The sequence below is a fragment of the Lathamus discolor genome, chromosome 3 (assembly GCF_037157495.1).
Source record: "Lathamus discolor isolate bLatDis1 chromosome 3, bLatDis1.hap1, whole genome shotgun sequence".
Taxonomy (NCBI): Eukaryota; Metazoa; Chordata; class Aves; order Psittaciformes; family Psittacidae; genus Lathamus; species Lathamus discolor.
The window spans coordinates 3,692,614-3,711,730 of NC_088886.1; the positions used below are offsets into that span (position 1 = coordinate 3,692,614).

Here is a 19,117-nt window from a genome sequence, read left to right on the forward strand (position 1 = left end):
GTGACACTTACACCAGCCAGCACACCAAGCATTTGGTTCCATTCCAGCAGCAGTGTAAAGCATATTTAATACACCCTTTTCACTGTAGTTCTTTTGCAGTGATAACGTTGTCCCTGTCTCCTTTCAGAACTGTAGCTGCTGAAGTCAGGAAGCAGATCTCGGGGCAGTATGGAGGCTCTCCGCAGCTTCTCAAGAACCTCAATATTGGAGGCAGCGTCTCTCATCATACAACCGTAAGTAACGCTTGGAGCATGGAGAACCAAAGAAAGTGTGCAGGGTTATTTGGATCACCATTTGGAAAGATTTTGCAGCACTGACAGGTTCTTGACCTAAGTGGCCCTAAGGAAAGCAATTCCATGCAAAACCTGCTAGTTTTGGAGGTCTCTATCTTGCAAATCGGTTGGTATAGGTAGGAATTTGTGTTCCTGCAGAATCTTTGTAGGACAAGGGACTCACTCAGCTAGATGCTGGTTGTTTTATCCCAGAACAGCCTGGGCTTTGCATTAGATCCCATGTGCATGCATGGTTCTCTCCATGAAGAGCTCTTTGCAAGCTCCGTCACTTCAGGTGGCTGTTTTGTTGTGGTTTTGTCACTCTTGAGAGTGGGCCCACAGTGGCTCATCTACTCTTCAGAGGTATTTAAATGTTAATGTGACAAGTGAATGTAGCTGGTCCTCAGGAATACATATCCACTTACAGGTTTACAGTCCACCTTCAGCAGGGGCTGAAATGCAGGCCACATTGTCAGAATCACCTTTTCTGAATCAGATTTTCCTGCATGTCCGACCAGGAACCTTCAAAACGTATTCAGCGCGGTGGTAAACATTCCAAGAGTTCACCAGACACATTTTCAGGCTGGAATGGTGTCTTTGGAAGCGTTCCTTTGCTTTGGGCTGTTGCTTTGGGTCATAGCAGTTTCTTTTGCAGCAGTCGACTTAGAAAACAAATATCACAGCATCCTGTTTTCTTCAAAGAGGGTTGATTAGGTCAGGCAGTACTGGAAGCGTGCCCTGAATTTGATGCTCTATGCAAGTGTCCTGAGTTTACAAGAGTATTCCCTTGTTTTGGAGCAGGGTCCTATAGAATTTTCTCATTTCATGCGCTGCTCTGTGTCCAGTGTAATGCATTAAAGCTCACTCCTATAGAGCACAAATGTGTCCTTAGAGCTAGAACCATCTCAAAAGGGATCTCCAGGACTCAGCTGACCCCTAGCTTAAAAGAATGACTTTGCTGCAGGCTGAAAGCTCATCGTGAAGGAGATCTGGCTGTGCCAGAGTCACTGGGGATCAAAGAGGGCTGGAATTCCTGTCATTGCCCTCAGTGTGAGTGCAGGGAGACCAGAAGGCTGGATCTGTCGGCTGTGAGCTCAGCCTTAATGGTGAATGAGCACGAAGGAGGAGGGGTTAATGAGAGTGGTGTGTCCGGGGCTAATGCTTTATTGCAGCAGTCTCTGTAGGGGTGTGGAATGATAATGGGAAGCCCTGACTTGGCAGTTCTCTATGGTCTTTTGCATAATCCAGTATTAGGCAATAGGGAGGGACCCCTGCTATTAGTGGTTTAGGACTGGATGGAGCACTCAGGGTCATGGAATCCACTTCCCTGCAGCAATGGATAGCTGAGGAGCAGCTGCCTACTTTGAGGACCCATTCGGTGTCCATCCTGCAAGCTGCCATGTCTCACTTGTTTCCCATATAGTTTTATCTTGGAACAAGTTGGCCGAATTGCCTTTCTACTCCCAGGGCTTTCTTAAAGGAAGAATTCTGCTGTGTCCCTCTTCAAGCTGTTCCTTTTCCAGCTGTAGTTTTGATGACTGTTTTAGCTTGTGTCACCTCCTTTTGCTCTGGGCAACGTGCTCTAGTGGAAGGTGCCCCTGCCCAGAGCAGTGGGGTTGGCAGTAGATGATCTTTAAGGTCCCTTCCAACCATAACCATTCTCCTATTATTCTGATTCCACTTCTTCCTCTTTTGAAGGTTTCTCCATTCTGCCATCATCAAAGTGTGCATGCCCAAAGCTTCAGTCCTGCTCATCTTCACGTGTAACTCTTAATGCAGGATCGATTTGTTGGTCATTGTATCATCAGCCCTGTCTTCAGTTCTGCTATCTCATTATCCTGTTGCTGTTGTGTTTTGTAGTAAATATATGCAAGAATCTATACAAATCCTGGAAAAGGTCATTCTAACTGGACGCAGGCTCTGGGCCTTTCCTGTCAAACTGCATTGCGTGATGGTTGGTGTCATAAGCTCCTGGTTTGTCTTATTAAATTCTGTGCTCTCTGAGATGCTCTTCAGAAGCATGATTAACATGGAGCGATAGTTTGTAGGAGATAGTCTGGAGGAAAAGTATATTTAGTTAAGTCATGAGTCTGTATCCTGAGGCTGCATAATGTGACAGAGGTTCGCTTGTACTGAGTTTTGGGTTAATTTCCCTGCCTTAGGCGTCCGTCAGGATCTGTTCTGCCTGTCTGTCCTGGTTTGGTAATCAACATTATGCAGAGAGAAAGCATTAGTGCTGCTGAGCTGAAATAGCTGCTTGCTCTGGAGAAGTTTGTGTGGTGTTAGAAACAGAAGGGCCTGAATCTGCATGGCAGTTCTGTGCAGCTGTACTGGTTTGAAAACCCAGAGAAGGGCACATAGTGTGGGTTTAAATTGGAAATCTATGCTAAACTGTGGATATTAATGACGCCATAGGATTGAGTTTCATGTGACTATTTCATGGCAGCGAGTTGCACTGTTGAGCATGCCGCATGGAACTGGAGGACTTGGAATGGTGGTGCAGACGTGGCTGCTCCTATCCAGTGCATCTTGCTCATCGTGCTGAGCACGTCCACAGATATAATCCAGATAAGGTCAGCACTGATTCTCTGTTGACAGTTGCCAACAGTAGCTGCTTATGGTAATTCCTCTGAGAGTCTTATCACATGCAGCATTCAGCCCAATGGAGACATTTGTGTGGTTTTGTGAATGAAGGGCTGTGGTTGAACCTGGGATGGATGCAAAAACCTTTCAGCTGAGTTTTAGTGAGTCTCTTCCCTTTAGCTTCACAAGCAGCAGACAAAATGCTGCCAGAACTGCTTCTAATTTGGTATCTGGTAGAGCTGGGGAGAAGATGCTGCCTTTAAATGACTCTACCGGAGCTCGCGGTTTATCATTGTCAGCCTCCACCCTTCTGCTGCTTTTAGGAGCAGTTGATTTTAATGGCACATTCCTCAAACCACAGATCCGTGTCCAAAGGCTTTTCCTGTAGAACCTAACGTACTGCACTGGGACTCCTTGCAGGATGCAGTCCTTGCAGCACTGAGCTTTCATTTGTGAATCCAGAGCAGAAGGCACTGACAGTTTGTTACTGAGCCACAGGAGGTGGGAAGGTCTTAGAGTTACATGAAGGAGCTTTTATTTTTCGAAGTGGCTTTTGTAAGTCTCTCTAGATCCACTGGTGAATGACAGGAGTGTCTGCACCCTGCTGTTTGTGTTCCGGGTTGTAAACCATGTGCTGTGCTTGTCTTCGGTGCATCAGGATGTTTATGAACATGAACTGGCTTCAGTGTGCGCTCGCAGCCCAGAAAGCCAACCATATCCTGGGCTGCATCAAAAGGAGCGTGGCCAGCAGGTCGAAGGAGGTGATCCTGCCCCTCTACTCTGCTCTTGTGAGACCTCACCTGGAGCACTGTGTGCAGTTCTGGTGTCCTCAACATAAAAAGGACATGGAACTGCTGGAACAAGTCCAGAGGAGGCCACGAGGATGATCAGGGGCTGGAGCACCTCCCGTATGAAGACAGGCTGAGGAAGTTGGGGTTTTTCAGCCTGGAGAAGAGAAGGCTGCGTGGGGACCTCATAGCAGCCTTCCAGTACCTGAAGGGGGCCTATAGGGATGCTGGGGAGGGACTCTTCATTAGGGACTGTAGTGACAGGACAGGGGGTAATGGGTTAAAACTTAGACAGGGGAAGTTTAGATTGGATCTAAGGAGGAAATTCTTTCCTGTTAGGGTGGTGAGGCACTGGAATGGGTTGCCCAGGGAAGCTGTGAATGCTCCATCCCTGGCAGTGGTAAGGCCAGGCTGGACAGAGCCTTGGGTGCCCTGGTTTAGTGAGAGGTGTCCCTGCCCATGGCAGGGGGGTTGGAACTGGATGATCTTGAGGTCCTTTCCAATCCTAACTGTTCTATGATTCTGTGATTCTAATACTCCCTCATGGGAGCTGGAGCTCCTCACCACTGATGGAACGCACTGAAAGCAGAGAGCTTGCACTTCCTCCCAAAGAATTCCCCAAGCGTCTTGCAGGATGGGGTTTTGCTTTGTTTATTTGATGAACGGGGCTGTTTATTATGGGCTGTTATAATCCCTCATGACAAACCACTTTCTTTTCTTTCCAAGTTTATTCTTCTGTTGAGCAGCTCCTTGTGCTGTGGTGCTTCTCAACTCACCCTCTGTTGCACTGATCATTTTTGGTCATTGCTGCGTGCTGTGGTGTGGCAGAGGCCCAGTTGCTCTCTCTGGATTTCTGCAGTAGTTCTACCTGGGTGAAGCTGGATGGCAGATTGTCAGAGATCAGCATGAGTTACTGATGAAGCAACCCAAAGCCTCCTCTGAATCTTGGTGTGCGTGCTGTTTTGGTGTGCGTTTGCTGTTTTATGGCTGCTTATTGGGCTGCTTTGGTGTAGGAAGAGAAGGGTTTTGGTCTTGTAGTCTGTTTTTTAACCTGTGTGTGCTGCCCTTTTATGAGGGCAGATGATGTTATCAAAGGACACAGAAAACCCACTGGATGTCTGGACCACTCTTCAGTTACAGCCCAGCTGTTTCATAAGGATCATAGAATCATGGAAGGGTTTTGTTTGAAGGGACCTGAAAGCTCATCCAGCTCCAACCCCTGCCATGGGCAAGGACACCTTCCACTAGAGCAGGTTGGCCTTTGTCCAAAGCCCCTGTTCAGGTTCCCTGCAGCCCCTTTAGGCACTGGAGCTGCTCTCAGGTCTCCCCTTCAGGAGCCTTCTCTTCTCCAGGCTGCCCCAGCCCAGCTCTCTCAGCCTGGCTCCAGAGCAGAGCTGCTCCAGCCCTCGCAGCAGCTCCATGGCCTCCTCTGCCCTCGCTCCAGCAGCTCCACGTCCCTCTCATGTTGGGGACCCAACACAAGTTTCTGTGTCTTGTGCTACATTCAGCAACTTTTGTTGATCAATGATACTTACATTTTTCAAATTAGATTGAAGTTTGGATTTCCGAATACTTCTGAGTGCCAAGGTGTCGTGGTGTAAGGACACGAGGATCGTCATTGAAATGGTTTTGGTTGTTGGCCAAAACTTGATTTATTTGGTTTTTCCTTAAGAAAATTATCTTATTAATTATTATTTTTTAATTTTTATATTTTAATTAGAAGAGCAGCATTTTAACACAGAACTTACAAATAAGAAGAACGAATGCCTACTCATTTGTTTTAGAGACAAATCACAGCAGCTTCCAGAGGATGAGAGGTACTATTTCCTGTCTGTTGGTGTATGTTAAGGCATAGCTGAACGTTAGTGTGAGATATCAGAGATGCTAATTCATCTGGGAATAAAGAGATTTGGATTCTTGGACATGATGTGATCTGACCATGTCTGATCTCAGTGCTCCATTTTCTCCATGGAAAATAAAGGTGCTGACATTGACATATCTTTGTAAAGCACTGCTGGCTTTATGGGCATTATCTGGGCTAGTTGAAGCTTTGTCTTGGATGTATTGGATGTCAGACTTTGGTTGTGTATTCAAAGCTGGTATCTAATTATTCAATGAGAGAATATAGGTTCCTTTGTATATTTTCATTGTTCATTTTAGCATTTAAAAGAAGAATGGGTAATTTGTGCAAATGAATGGAAAACACTGAGGGAAAACGTGACAATGTCCTGCGTGGTGCAGAAAAGGGTGTTTTGAAGTGTTCAGAGCTGAGTAATTTTATCACCAAAGTCACTAAAACGACAAGGAGAATGAGCCAAGTCTTAATGCTCTCTCAAAGCAGACTAAGGCTTACAAGTGACTCCCATTATATGTATTTCCTGGAGGTTTTGCCCTGCCTTGCGGAATGGTCTATCCTCATCAGACAGGGAGGATGGGAGAGGCATCCACATCCACATCCTCTTCCCTGCCTCCTCCCATTAGGGATTGCTCACACTTAACTCTGCTGTGGTGCAGGCACTTTCTTTAGTGCATGAAAACTGCCACATACTAATTCTACAATCAGTCGTGGGTCCTGTTGTACGGGTCACAAGCATTTTACGTGTTGAGCTGGTGAGTCTGCAATAACTTTAGCAGTTCACACCTTATCAGAGATAACTAAGCTTAACTTAATGTTATTATGCCAACTAAATTTGGCCACTCAAAGCATTCATGGCAGGCCTATTAAGAAATACTCAGAGGCTAAAAATGCTGTTTAACAATAAGATTATAGAATGGTTCGGGTTTTGTTTATTGGGTTTTGTTTATGAAACTTAGTTGTGACACATCTTTTTCAGGAATCAAACGCATAAATGAATTGATGTGTACTGGAAATGCTGCTAATACTGTAAACTGCAAAACAATTCCTTAATGTTGGATTCAAATCAATGGAAAAATATTCAGTCTCAAGTCCCTGTTGGTTGCCTGCAGTCTTTCATGCTAGTGCTGCCATGGTCCCAGCAAGCAGCAGTGGGTATCCCAAGTTGGAAAGGACAGCAAGGATCATCTGGTCCAACCTTTCTTGGCAAACCATGATCTAGACTACACATCCCAGCACCCTGTCCAGGTGAATCTTAACGGTGTCCAATGTTGGGGCATCCACCACATCCTTGGGGAGATCATTCCACTGGCTGGTTGTTCCAGTTGGGAAACTTTTTCCTCTTGTTTCCAGTCGGAATCTCCACAGGAGTGACTTGTGCCCATCACACCATCTTTTCCATGTGACTCTTTGTAAAAAGGGGGTCGCTGTCTTCTTTGTAGCTACCCTTATAATACTGGAGCGTGGTTATAAGGTCTCCTCTGAGTCTTCTTTTCTCAAGGCTGAACAAACCCAGCTCTCTAAGCCTTTCCTCATACATCTTCTCGGCCCTTGGATCATCTTTGTGGCCCTTCTCTGGATCCTCTTCAGCCCATCCACATCTTCTAAAATGCATTGTTAGCCTTTATAATGCCAGGCTGAATTGAATGAGACCCATGTCTCTATTACCTGGGCTAGGCAGGTGGGGTGGATGCACCCAGCCTGTGTACCAGTTTGGCCAATGCTGTCACCACGCAGGGGTACTCAGCTTGGAACAGCAGGCAAAGAGGCTTGAGGCTGGAAATCCAGTGTGGTCCATGGGGCTTGGGTCAATGGGCTGACACCTACTTGGTGATGGCTGTGCTGCTGCAGGGGTTGGCTGGGTGCTGGGGCTCATACTGGCCTCTCGGGGATGCTCAGGTGCATGGACACTGGGACTGTCTGTGCCCAAAGGTGGCTTGGACTTGCGTGGTTTGTTAGGTGAAGCTCTTGTGCTGCTCCTGAGCTGAGGGTCGTAGGCAGCTCTATGCAGCACCAGCTCTGGCATCTTCATGTGTCTCATGGTTAATCCATCCATCCACTGGATAAACTGTCCACTGCTATTTGGGACGTGGATGTGCCAAGTGTTTTCCACTCAGAAGAGCATGCACGTTCACAGTTACCATGGTTCAGCTTACACAGTTCAGAGCCACCACGGTTTGCTTGTGAGCCCTAAGGGTCCGGAGGGATCCATCTCCACCGATCTGATGTAGTGTTCCTGCCAGAAGTGCGAAGTCTGTGATTCCTCTGCAGTCTCTGGTCAAACTGTTTGGCTTTTTCATATCTTTCATAATGGAGCTTTGAGTTTGTCACTGTCGCAGCCTCTGCGCCCTCAGTTTTGGCACAATTCATTGGAGGGTTGCTCTATCAGATCAGTCTCAGCCCTTGGTTTTCTGTACCAACGTCTGTGTGTTATTCAGATACTCTCCTGATGAAATTACATGATTCTTAGTCATCAAAGAAGATACCTTCTTCTTGCCTGTCCTTGGAGGCTCGTGTCTTGCTGGGTTTAATAAGAAATTGCTCTGGTATTCCCAGATAACTAATTATCTCTGATTAATATGAATATTTCTATACCCAAATGGCTTCTTACATTAGCAACCAGTTATAACAGCAAATAACCTAGCAATATTTGTACATAAACCATCTCGCTGGTTTTGTGACTGGCTGTGACGTGTTACATGGAGGGAGGTACATTTGCAAATATTCCCTTTTTTAGAGGCGTTTTCCATTTCAAGCATTGTGACGTTACATGTGTTTGTCACACCTTGCTGAGCATTAGGCTTGTCTGTCAAAAGCATCCAGAACTTAATACTGAATATGCTCAGGACTTAAAAATAGAGGCTTCAGACTATTCCTGAAACCATTTTTGTGGTGACAGAGGATGCTGACAGAAGTCTTTGAGGCATGTTTACAGTTTGAAATGAAGGACTTCCATCAGCTATTCTCTGGAGTAATTACATCTTTCAAAGCGCCATGCAAAAGAAGTACGAAGAGCTAGAGCAGGGCAGGAGATATGGAACTGCATTCCAGAGGCAGTGGGCAGGCCTGTGGAGGTAATGACAGCACTTTGTGGCAGGGGAGGTGTCATCCTTGTTGAGGGCTGGGAGCTGTCTGTGGTTGATGAAGGGCAGAGATTGCCTCTGGAGGAATCTCCGTGGTTCGTTTGAACATTTCCATGCATTATAAATGCAGCCAAAACCAATTAAATGCAGGAGTTCTCTGTGCTCACCAGGCGTCAGGCTTATGGAGGTAGGGGTATGGGTTATCTGAAATACAGTAGTGACATTACTGCAGTAGATGGAGATGCGATTCTTAGGATTTGGGTCCAGTGATGACCATTTTTGGAGTGATTAGGTGAAAGAAAATGGGATTTATGCCAGTAAAACCTGTTTTTCAATGACTCGAGCATTGGCGGTGGGTAATACTACACTGCTCATGTTCCCAAACCTCTTAGTGTGACCCTTCTTGAATTTGCCTGCAAATTTCATTTCAAGTGTGTGACATTTCCTTTAACCTCCGATTCACACTGAGTCCCTCCTACAGCACATCAGATTCGACTCCTGTTCCCTGAGATCCCAGTATCCCTTGAAGGGATTTTGCCACAGCAAGAACGGGCCATCTGCATTCCTGAATGCTGGACAAGGGAAGTGACTGTTTGCCCTGGAGACCTAGTGGTAGCTGGGGCTCAGCTTTGAAATGTTAATCTGCTTCTTCTGTCCTTCCAGGATTTTGCCCCGGGAGGCAGTGGGTGGGAAGTCGGCATTAATTTGGAATTCAAAGCTTTGGTGCAATCTGTCACAGCTTTAGCACATTCTAAATTGTTTTAGTATTTAAGGAGGTATTGAAGTTAAGGTGGAACTTTGTTCTGCTTTCAGAACTGGCAAGAGATATCACCCTGATTTTGCCTAACCACCGAGTAAATGTGATAGTGAGGGTCCACCCTGTGACGAGGAGTTCTGCATGGCTGGGTTTTCAAGGTTCCTTATGATTTGCTTGCAGGGAATTGTACCTCTGCACAGGAGGTATAACCTTGCAATCTTTGCTGTTATCCTTTTTACAGGGCCCCAAATTGTACTGTGATCCTCACAGAAACTGGGTCTCTGCCCTTAGGAATTACACATCTCCCTTTAGATAAGAGGAAAGTTGGTGCTGGATTGGACCACGAGTAACTTGGGTTCAAATCTTTGTTCTGTCAGATGTATCATGCCAAAACCATCACGTCATAACCATTGAAAATGCTGTTGTGGCATCTTGGGAGGGCAGAGGTGAGGGAGGGAGAAGGAGAGGTGAGGGACACGGTGCTGTTTGTGACTGTGCTGACACAAACTAGCTGGAAGAGCCTGCAAAATCACAGCTGGGCACTGAGTGTGTTGCTTAGAGCATGTCCCACAAGACTACTCCTGATGCTCAGTACAACACGTGTGAGTTAGGCAACAAACCTCTGGAACAGGACATAGAATTATCCCCTCTGCCCAGCTGTTTGCGAAGGGAAAGGGTAGGTTAAAGTCCTTCAGGCAAAATCTGTGGACATCAGGGAAAACAGCAAGGATTTACGCAAGACTTCCAAGGTTGGATATGATAATCTTTAAGGTCTTTTCCAACTGAGTTGATTCTATGATTCTTCTGTGCTTCAGTCAGTATCTGTGAGATGGAGATGCTAATAATTCCTTTTCTGCCCTAGTTGCTACTGTGATCCCTTCCGGAGCTTCTGCACAGTGCCCAGGAGAGCAGACCTTCAGTCTTTAGGTACTAGTGTAGGTGTCATTGGTTCAGTAAGGCAGCAGACTTGAGGGGGAGGCTGTTCCAGCAAGGACGTGTAAGGATGGCTAATTAAATGCCATGCTAATTAAATGTAAGCGTTTGAAATGTTGAAAGGATGTAAGACATCCTTTGGTCATTTCTAGAGCATGATGAAAAGTGCATCTCTTGCAAGTGTCCCCATTGCCTTTGTTAGTGAGGCATCATAGAATCCCAGAATCCCAGGTTGGAAGGGGCCTCAAAAGATCATCTGGTCCAACCTTTCTTGGCAAAGCATAACCTAGACTTGATGTCCGAGCATCCTGTCCAGCCAAAAAGTGTCCAGCCACCACTGCTGCTCAGCAAACCCCTGGTCACTGGGACACATGTGAAGTCCTGCTTGTGCAGAAGGGTTTGTGCATGAGGGAGCTGGTTGTGGTCCTCTCAGGGATGCCACAGCAGAGCAAGTCTGATACAAATCTGCCCTTTGCATGTTATTCTTTGCTTCTTTGGTGGGGTGGAATAAGCCATGACCTTTGCAGCGTGGTGCCCTGAGTGTAGCTTTCCCTCTGTGTTAGCCCTTTGCTCCTGTAGTCCTTGGATGAGATGCTTGGCTAAAGTGACTCCTGCCTCTGTTGCCAGATCTGTGCAGATGCTTCGTTGGGAACTGATGATGATGATACAGGCCAGTGCTCAAAAGAAGCAAATAAAGAGGAGAGTGACATATTTCGGGTAGAGGTGCACTAAAACTACAGCAAAATACAATGTTTGCTGTCTAGAGAAGGGCAAAGTCGATAGGAAATGGAATTTTATTCTCAAGCTTTTAAGGGGATATAACGGTGAAGAATAATACAGCCCCAAAGAAGAAAGCTTGACTGTCCCTGCTGCAGGAGAGTTGTAAACCTTTGAAATAGGGTTTGTAGTGCAACTGCTGAGAGCCATAACTGCAACAACACAGATGCCCCTATGGAACGTGTGTGTTAAACAGTTTATATAAGCCAAATCAATCAGGCTGGTGTCTTAGTCAAGCTGACAGGGCGGGTGTCTGTGGTCAGGTTAAGGACATAGATATGCAGTACTGTTATTTGCAAGTGATGTGTAAGTCTGAAAAGGAGAGAGTCCTGTTTGATTTCTCCTGTGCTCTCAGTTTATCAGTTCGGTGTATCTGGTGCTTACGTTGGCAGGGAGCAGGTTATGCCCCTCTTACTCACACCGAGTGGCCTCTTTCACCCTGAGTAGTCCTATTAATTTTAATAGCACCAGAATAGCACTTGCCCTGGGTGAGGTGGCAGAGTCTGATCCTGGGATAAAGACTGAGTGAAAACCATGTTAAGGACCGGTCTGAAAGGTTGTCCAGAATTTGCTCTGTAATTATAGCTTGCCTAAAATCAAAGAGTATTTATTGAAAGAGCAGCAGTCATGATTTGGGGAGCGAGCTTTCCTTTGCATGTTTTGCCATTGCTACGGACAATTCCATAGTCCTGGTTGGGAAGACGGTCAGAGCTCCTGTACAGCTATTTGGTTTCTGGAAGAAATGGACACCTTGTCAATGATCTCGTACAGTAACACTCCACCATTCCCCCGTTAGCAGTTGGTGAATGGATTGCACATCTGCAAACACTTGACTGAAATTGTCCCTCTCCCTTTGGAAGTCTGATGAAGAAAACCAGCCTGCGTGTCTTGGAGGACAAGGGTAAAGTTGAAACGTTTGTAGGCCAGGAAGATACTTGGCTAATGGCCTGGGGAGTTGGTTGTTGGGTGCCTTGTAATTTTTCCTGGTGTTAAGAGGAATTAAGGTGGGCCTGGAGACTTGGAGGTGGGAGATAGAGCAGGTTCTGCTCCTCTGTCAGTGGTGAGGCTGGGATGGTGAGGTTGGATAAGCTGGTCCTTATCTGAACTGATCCAACTCCTACCATTCAATTTGATGGCAATTTCAAGTGACACAGGAATAGCCCCATGTATGTTCTTGTCTGTTCTCGGTCTCATCCACAACTTCAGAGTGATGCAGGAGCCTAAAGCAGGGCAGAGGAAACTTTAAGCCATCAGTAGTTAGAGCCGTGAGAGGAGCTCTCATCGTTCAGTTCAGATGCAGGGACACCATTTGGGTTCATTTTCCTTTCGGTGCATTTGCTCATCCTTATTTCCTCCTCCTCGTTCATCACTTCATCCCCCACAAATATCTAAAGCTTCGATGTGCTTGCCTTTTATCTGCCAATAGTCTGACACCAAGGAGTTCCTCTTCATAGCCCTGGATTTATGTGTGGCCTGTTTACTCAGGTGCTAGGCAGTATTTCTGGCTGCACAGATGGTGAGTCTAATACAGGCTTCTGGGTTTGACTTTTATGTTTGTTTACATCTTCATGGCACAATTGTTACCCGAAGAGACAAATGGGGAGATTGTGAAGTGCAACCTTGGGCCTCATCCTGAGGTGTACAAAGGGCTTGGAAGCCCTTGAAGCATGGACCCAGGCTCCTCAGCGCTGGCCACCTTTCCCGATCAGGTGTTTCTCAATGAGCAGAGTAAGCTTATTCATCTTTTGTCCAACACATTCCGGTGCTCTTGTTGGACAAGTGAAATGTGAGATGTAAAATGCCAGGAATGGGGAAACACAGTGCCACTGGGGCAGTGCCAGTCTCTGCCCTGTGTCTGCTCGGTCCTGCGTATCCCCCTCCACCTTGTACTAATATGGAGTTTTTTCCTTGTCTGTTTGTGATATTCTTCTGTTTAATCAGGATGAGTGGGTTACAATGATTGGAGGGAATGAGGGAAAGGTTCCTTTCTGTTATCCTGGGGAGATGCACAGGTAAATGTTTCTGCAGACTGCGACACAGTGCTTGTGTGGGCAGCTCAGTTTTGCTGAGCACTGGAAGGTGCCTCAGCTTTGGAGCTGCCAGTGTGGAGGGGAGGATTCGAAATACCATAGAATCACACAATGGTTTGGGTTGAAGGGAGCTCAAAGCTCATCCAGCTTCAACCCCTGCCATGGGCAGGGACCCCTTCCACTGGAGCAGCTTGCTCCAAGCCCCTGTGTCCAACCTGGCCTTGAGCACTGCCAGGGATGGGGCAGCCACAGCTTCTCTGGGCACCCTGTGCCAGCGCCTCAGCACCCTCACAGGGAAGAGCTTCTGCCTAAGAGCTCAGCTCAGTCTCCCCTCGGGCAGGTTCAAGCCATTCCCCTTGGCCTGTCCCTACAGGCCCTTGTCCCAAGCCCCTCTCCAGGTTCCCTGCAGCCCCTTTAGGCACTGGAGCTGCTCTCAGGCCTCCCCTTCAGGAGCCTTCTCTTGTCCAGGCTGCCCCAGCCCAGCTCTCTCAGCCTGGCTCCAGAGCAGAGCTGCTCCAGCCCTCGCAGCATCTCTGTGGCCTCCTCTGGACTCACTCAAGCTGGTCCTAAAATGTTTGGGGTTAAAACCAGGCTCAGTTAAGCAGCTTTGAGTCACCTTCTGAGGCTACCTTAACCCTCTGTCCTTCTTCCAGTGAGGGCGCTTTGAGTGCCAATGCAGAACTGCATTGTTTTGTGGATGGGGCTCTGGACCAGCCGTAGGAGGACCTTTTCCCAGCAGCTCTGCTACCCAATGCCTTTGCACCTTTCACACAGTGATTTTCTCATTTTTATCTTCATTTACAAGGAGTCTCAATTTCTGGGTCTTACTCTTTGGTTTTGAGGTCTGTGGGTAGAAAGGATCATACACAAAGTAGCAGTAGTATTATAGAATCCTAGAATAGTCAGGGTTGGAAAGGACCTCAAGATCATCCAGTTCCAACCCCCCTGCCATGGGCAGGGACACCTCACACTAAACCATCACACCCGAGGCTCTGTCCAACTTGGCCTTGAACACCGCCAGGGATGGAGCACTCACAACCTCCCTGGGCAACCCATTCCAGTGCCTCACCACCCTAACAGGAAAGAATTTCCTCCTTACATCCAGTCTAAACTTCCCCTGTTTAAGTTTTAACCCATTACCTCTTGTCCTGTCACTACAGTCCCTAATGAAGAGTCCATCCCCAGCATCCCTATAGCTCACCTTCAGATACTGGTAGGCTGCTCTGAGGTCTATTATGCAGCAGCTCTTCTGAGAAAACATGGACTTTTAGCAATTCCTCAGTAATAAAGTGCCACACTTCAATGCTGGACATTCTGTCAGTTCTCTAGTGCCACATGGAGCTGTTCGTGTGTAAGAAGCAGATAGCGTGAGGTGATGACATGCTAAGTGTAATGTGGGAGAGAGCGACGACACGTTCTGCTCATTGGGAGCTTCGCAGTGATGAAAACAGTTAAAGTGTCTGATTTGTGCTTTCAGAAGTCCCCCAAGTCACATCCTTTTAGTTCATTTCTAGAGTTCAGGATTAGAAGGGGAAAAAAAGGTTATGGCGTCAGGGTTAAATAGATGGTGAAGGTGATGGTGATGGTGGTGTATTTCTTTACACAGAAAGTAGCTTGTATCTTTTACCTGAATTGGACAACTAAGTGCTGAGTTTCCAGGCATCATATTTCTTGGTGGACCAGATCCGTATCTGCCATGAAGTCACCTGCTCCTGTTCACCTGACTTCGCTGGAGGCATACCATTTAGGAAAGTTGCAGTATTCCTTCAATACCCTCTGTGTTAGCCACGTCCTTTTCCTTTTGCCTTTTGGCAATAGAAGGTTAAAAGCTGGAATTTGGTATTGGCACAGCAATTCTATTGAGAAGCACATTTACACCTTAAGTACAAAGTGTTCTTTTTAAAGTCATCATCAGCAGAAGACAAGGTGCAGGGTAGTTCCATGCCCCAGAGCCATTGGATGACAGGGAAGAGGAAGTAGTAGAGAAAAACAGCTGGAATTTCATGTGGTTTTGTGGCTCACGTTAAACCCCTCAGCCTCACTGGGATGTGCCAGGGAATTCTAGGAACCCATCAGTTGCTGTAGAGACAGGTTCCTCAAAACTTGCTTTTAGTGTTTCTTAATGTCTATGTTTATGTGCAGCCACATAGCATAATGATGTCAGGATCATCTGTAAAAATACACAGTTATGCGGTGGGAGTATCTATCCAGTTTATGCAATTGTCTTTTTTTCCTGTATCTAAAAGAAGCTCACATTTTTCAGCATGGAGAGATCAGTACTGCTGGCGAAATGCACTTGCTTCCCACTCCTGTGTTTGTTCAGTTATTCCTTGCGCTTTGGTGGTTTATGCCCAGTAAAGATGATTTTTAAGCATCCATTGACACTAAAGGTCCTAATAAGAGGGAGAAGAGGTGGTTAAACTCGTACCTGTGGTAGACAAACATTGTGTTTTGTGTTCCCCAGAGAAGGGCTTTAATTCAGATTAGTGTTAGTCTTAACAGAGTTCAGTGGCTTCCTGAGTTCCTGATATATCAGCCCCTGCTCTGGATTCCTGTCTGGGGTGCTGGAGGGTGAAAGGGTGCTTGCATCATGGATCAGGGTGAAGGTTCCCTTTGTGATCAGAGCATGATAGAAACAAATCCTAAGTCATACACATGGGAAAGTGCGCGCCACATTTTCTTCTGGTGCTGAGTGATGCATTTCTGGAAAACAGATGAAAATCCTTTTTCTAGGTTGTATTTTTCATGAGATGATGGTGGTGTGCATCATAGAAATATCCACAGAAATATCAGATAAGACATGAAAAACAGCTTTGTCATGTGTATTAGCTAAGGTTAGCACCATTAAAGTCAGTTATCATCTGATGCCATACCAGGAGGGTTGGAACTGGATCCTTTCCAACCCAAACCATTCTATGTTTCTATGTTAGATCACGTTTCCTCAACAAGACAGAGGAGCTGGTTTAAAAAACAAGGTAAAATGTGATTTCTTTGTTTTCTTTCACCTTGTTTAAAGACCCCTTCCATCACTTGTCTTTCCCCAGGTACCACTTACAGAAGCAGTGGACCCGGTTGAGTTGGAGGACTACCTTATCACACACCCCATTGCCGTGGAGTCCGGACCCCTGAGGGACTTGCTTGAGTTTCCTCCTGATGACATTGAGGTTGTGTACACCCCTCGAGAATGTCGAACCCTTGTGTCGGCTGTGCCTGAAGAGAGGTAGGAGGTGACAGGGTGACACCTTGCTCCAGGCAATCAATTGTCTACATTATGAGTATCTGCAAGCCTGGAATTTTTGGCTGGAAGAGTAAATCCAAACCTCAGTGGAAGTGGGAATGTTTCAGAATTCGTTGTCATGTCTGTGATTTTGAAGATGTTTTTGTTCTTTCAACAGTGAGATGGACCCCCATGTGAGGGACTGTGTAAGGAGTTACACGGAAGATTGGGCGATTGTGAACAGAAAGTGAGTTCCCCCGTGGTGTTTGTCAGCTTCATTTCATATTTAAAGCTTTGCGGGTTGGCTGGCTGCTATGAGGATGCTCAGGTTAGATATAAGGAAGACATTCTTCACTGTGAAGGTGCTGAGGCACTGGCACAGGGTGCCCAAAGAAGTGGTAAATGCCCCATCCCTGGCAGTGTTCAAGGCCAGGTCGGACAGAGCCTTGGGTGACCTGGTTTAGTGTGAGGTGTCCCTGCCCATGCCAGGGGGTTGGAACTGGATGATCTTAAGGTCCTTTCTGACCCAACCTATTCTATGATATAAATTATTGTCCTGGCTACTGAGTCCATGTGCTCTGGCTTTTAATTGCCCAGCTCGGGTGAACTGATGCTTTGTGTTTAGCTGAAATGAAGCTTTGTGTTTGGAAAATTAGATCTTAGACATCAAAATCCCTTGGGGCATTTTTGCAAATCTAGTTCATTGTAGTCAGCAGTTGCTCCTTTAGAATGGGAGAGGAATTAGGGAATGCGACCAAGTAAAATTGCTTTGAGCATTTGTTTCTTTCTTTGTTCCCTGTGTTTTTAGCTCTTTTTTAGAGAGAAGTTGCATTAATTTTGTAACAATGTAAGATTTATGTGCAGCCACAACCACCTAATAGATAAGGTGCCCTCTGCAGCTTTGGTTTGTCCCAAAGAAGCTTTGAGAAAGTATGTAATTTAAACAAATAACTGTTAATATTTGAACTATGACAGCATTTACCCAATGAGTTAACAGGTTAAGAGAATATACATGCATTGCTTGAATCATGCAAATTAGCAGGAAGGTTTCTGAGTAGCTTTACTTGGAGCTCTCTCTGATGATTGAAAGTCTGATGGTTTCAAGAGCTGCTGTCAAGGAGTAAGTGATCCATGTGATGTGCATCACCTACAAATGACTTGACTACAGCTACAGCTCTGCCCTTGTGGCAGTTGCTACAATTCACTGGTTTAATGTTGTCCTGAGAACCGCTTCAGGGGATGCTGCAGATGTGCCTTGCAGTGCTGAGATGACCTAATAAAAATGTGTTTTGTAATCTCATGCCAAAAGAAAACCCTCACCCAGAAAGAAACGCAGGAGAGACACAGATGCTTTATTAACTCCCTGCCTTCGTGGGCAGAGTCTGGAATGCACAGTAGGCTTGGACAACGTGACCCAGCCAGCCAGCACACCGCTTGGTTTCTCAGTGACTGTCACTGGTACCTGGAATACCTGGCTGTGATTCCTGCCCTGAGGAAGTTCTAGTTGGAGGCAGCAGAGCTTTTTGGCCTGTGTGGAGCAGCTGCAGGTTGTGTTCTGTGTCAGGGAAGGCAGGAAGCTAAAGACAACGAAGTTGCTTGAGTGGGTTGAAGGTGTGATGGGAGATTGCTGAGCTACAGTCAGAAGTTTTCTTGCCCCTTTGGAGGACGAGAGGCACTTCTATGAACATTTATAGCAGTTTTAACATGGGTAAAATCATGGTGCTGGAGTGGGTAGAAACAGAAGGGGTACTGCTGGAGCAGAGGAAGAACCTGAAGGCCTGGCTGGGAAGGATTAAGTAGTTTTTCAGGCAAGGATCCTGATGGGTTTCTCGTAATCCATCTTACTGAACGGTTATGAGCGCTTTGGCTAGCTCTGGGAGCACAAAATCCAGCTCTTTTAGCGTTGGAAGAACATATCTTCGAATGTGCCATCCATCTCTCCCCCCCTCCCCGGGGGTAATAATCCTTATGTCAATCTCTGTCTACAGTTCTTTGTAACCAAAACATTTTTGGGGACAGGCAAATCCGTCTATTCAGTGATTACTGCAGTGGTATTGGAAAAGGTAGAGAAGTTTTATTCACTGGCATGAAAAACAGGAGCATATTCTTGTTTCAACCTTATGGCATAATTTCTGTATGTTAGTCTGATGGCAGCAATGATCACAAACACCTCTGAAGTCAGCTCTGATTTGGAATGCATTTACACTTGGTGGTGGAGCTGTGAGTGAAATGCAGACCTCCCAGTGCGGGTTATCCAGGTTGTATTGTTCAGCTCTCAGGAATGATAACCTTGAGAGGAAACTACTCTCCTCCTTTTTCTCCCCCCTTTTTTCACTGCTAGCACAGTTTTCACGTGTCAGTGCATCTTTCTCTGGTAACTTTAGTAACAGGGCATGATAAGAACAATTAATTCTAGCTGTGACCCCAGCACTACTTCAGGAACTGACTTAGAGTGCACATTGTAAGAAGGCTGTGGTTCTGGCCATATGTGTGTGTGAATATATATATATATATATAGTGGCATTTGGTATCCAAAAATTGTGTGTGTGAATATACACATAGTGCCATTTGTTATGAAAAAATCTGTTAGTCAAAGAGATCTGATCTTGTCAGCAATAGTAGACAGACTGTTTACTACCTAACACCCTGGAATTCTCTGAAGGACTCAATTCTGCTTATAAAGGTAGTATGGGAAGATGCTGATTTTAGTTGGGGTTGGGAAGTCATATATGTTCCAGAGGCGCTTAGGACTTCAGCACTTCATGCAGCCTTACCTGAAGTTGGTGTTTTGATTTTCAGGTTCCTAATAGTGTCTGCTCCAA

The 19,117-nt window shown here is 46.1% G+C and overlaps 1 protein-coding gene across 8 annotated transcripts in view; it reads left to right on the plus strand.

The window, feature by feature from the left end:
- The window catches only part of DOCK7 (dedicator of cytokinesis 7), a 110,843-nt gene that overhangs the window by 10,432 nt on the left and 81,294 nt on the right, over positions 1 to 19,117 (plus strand). For all 8 annotated transcript variants that reach the window (XM_065673180.1, XM_065673175.1, XM_065673176.1 and 5 more), the window contains exons 2-4: positions 128 to 233; positions 16,123 to 16,298; positions 16,474 to 16,542. In XM_065673180.1, coding sequence (XP_065529252.1) covers positions 128 to 233; positions 16,123 to 16,298; positions 16,474 to 16,542 — 351 coding nt within the window. The remainder of the gene's footprint in view (positions 1 to 127; positions 234 to 16,122; positions 16,299 to 16,473; positions 16,543 to 19,117) is intronic.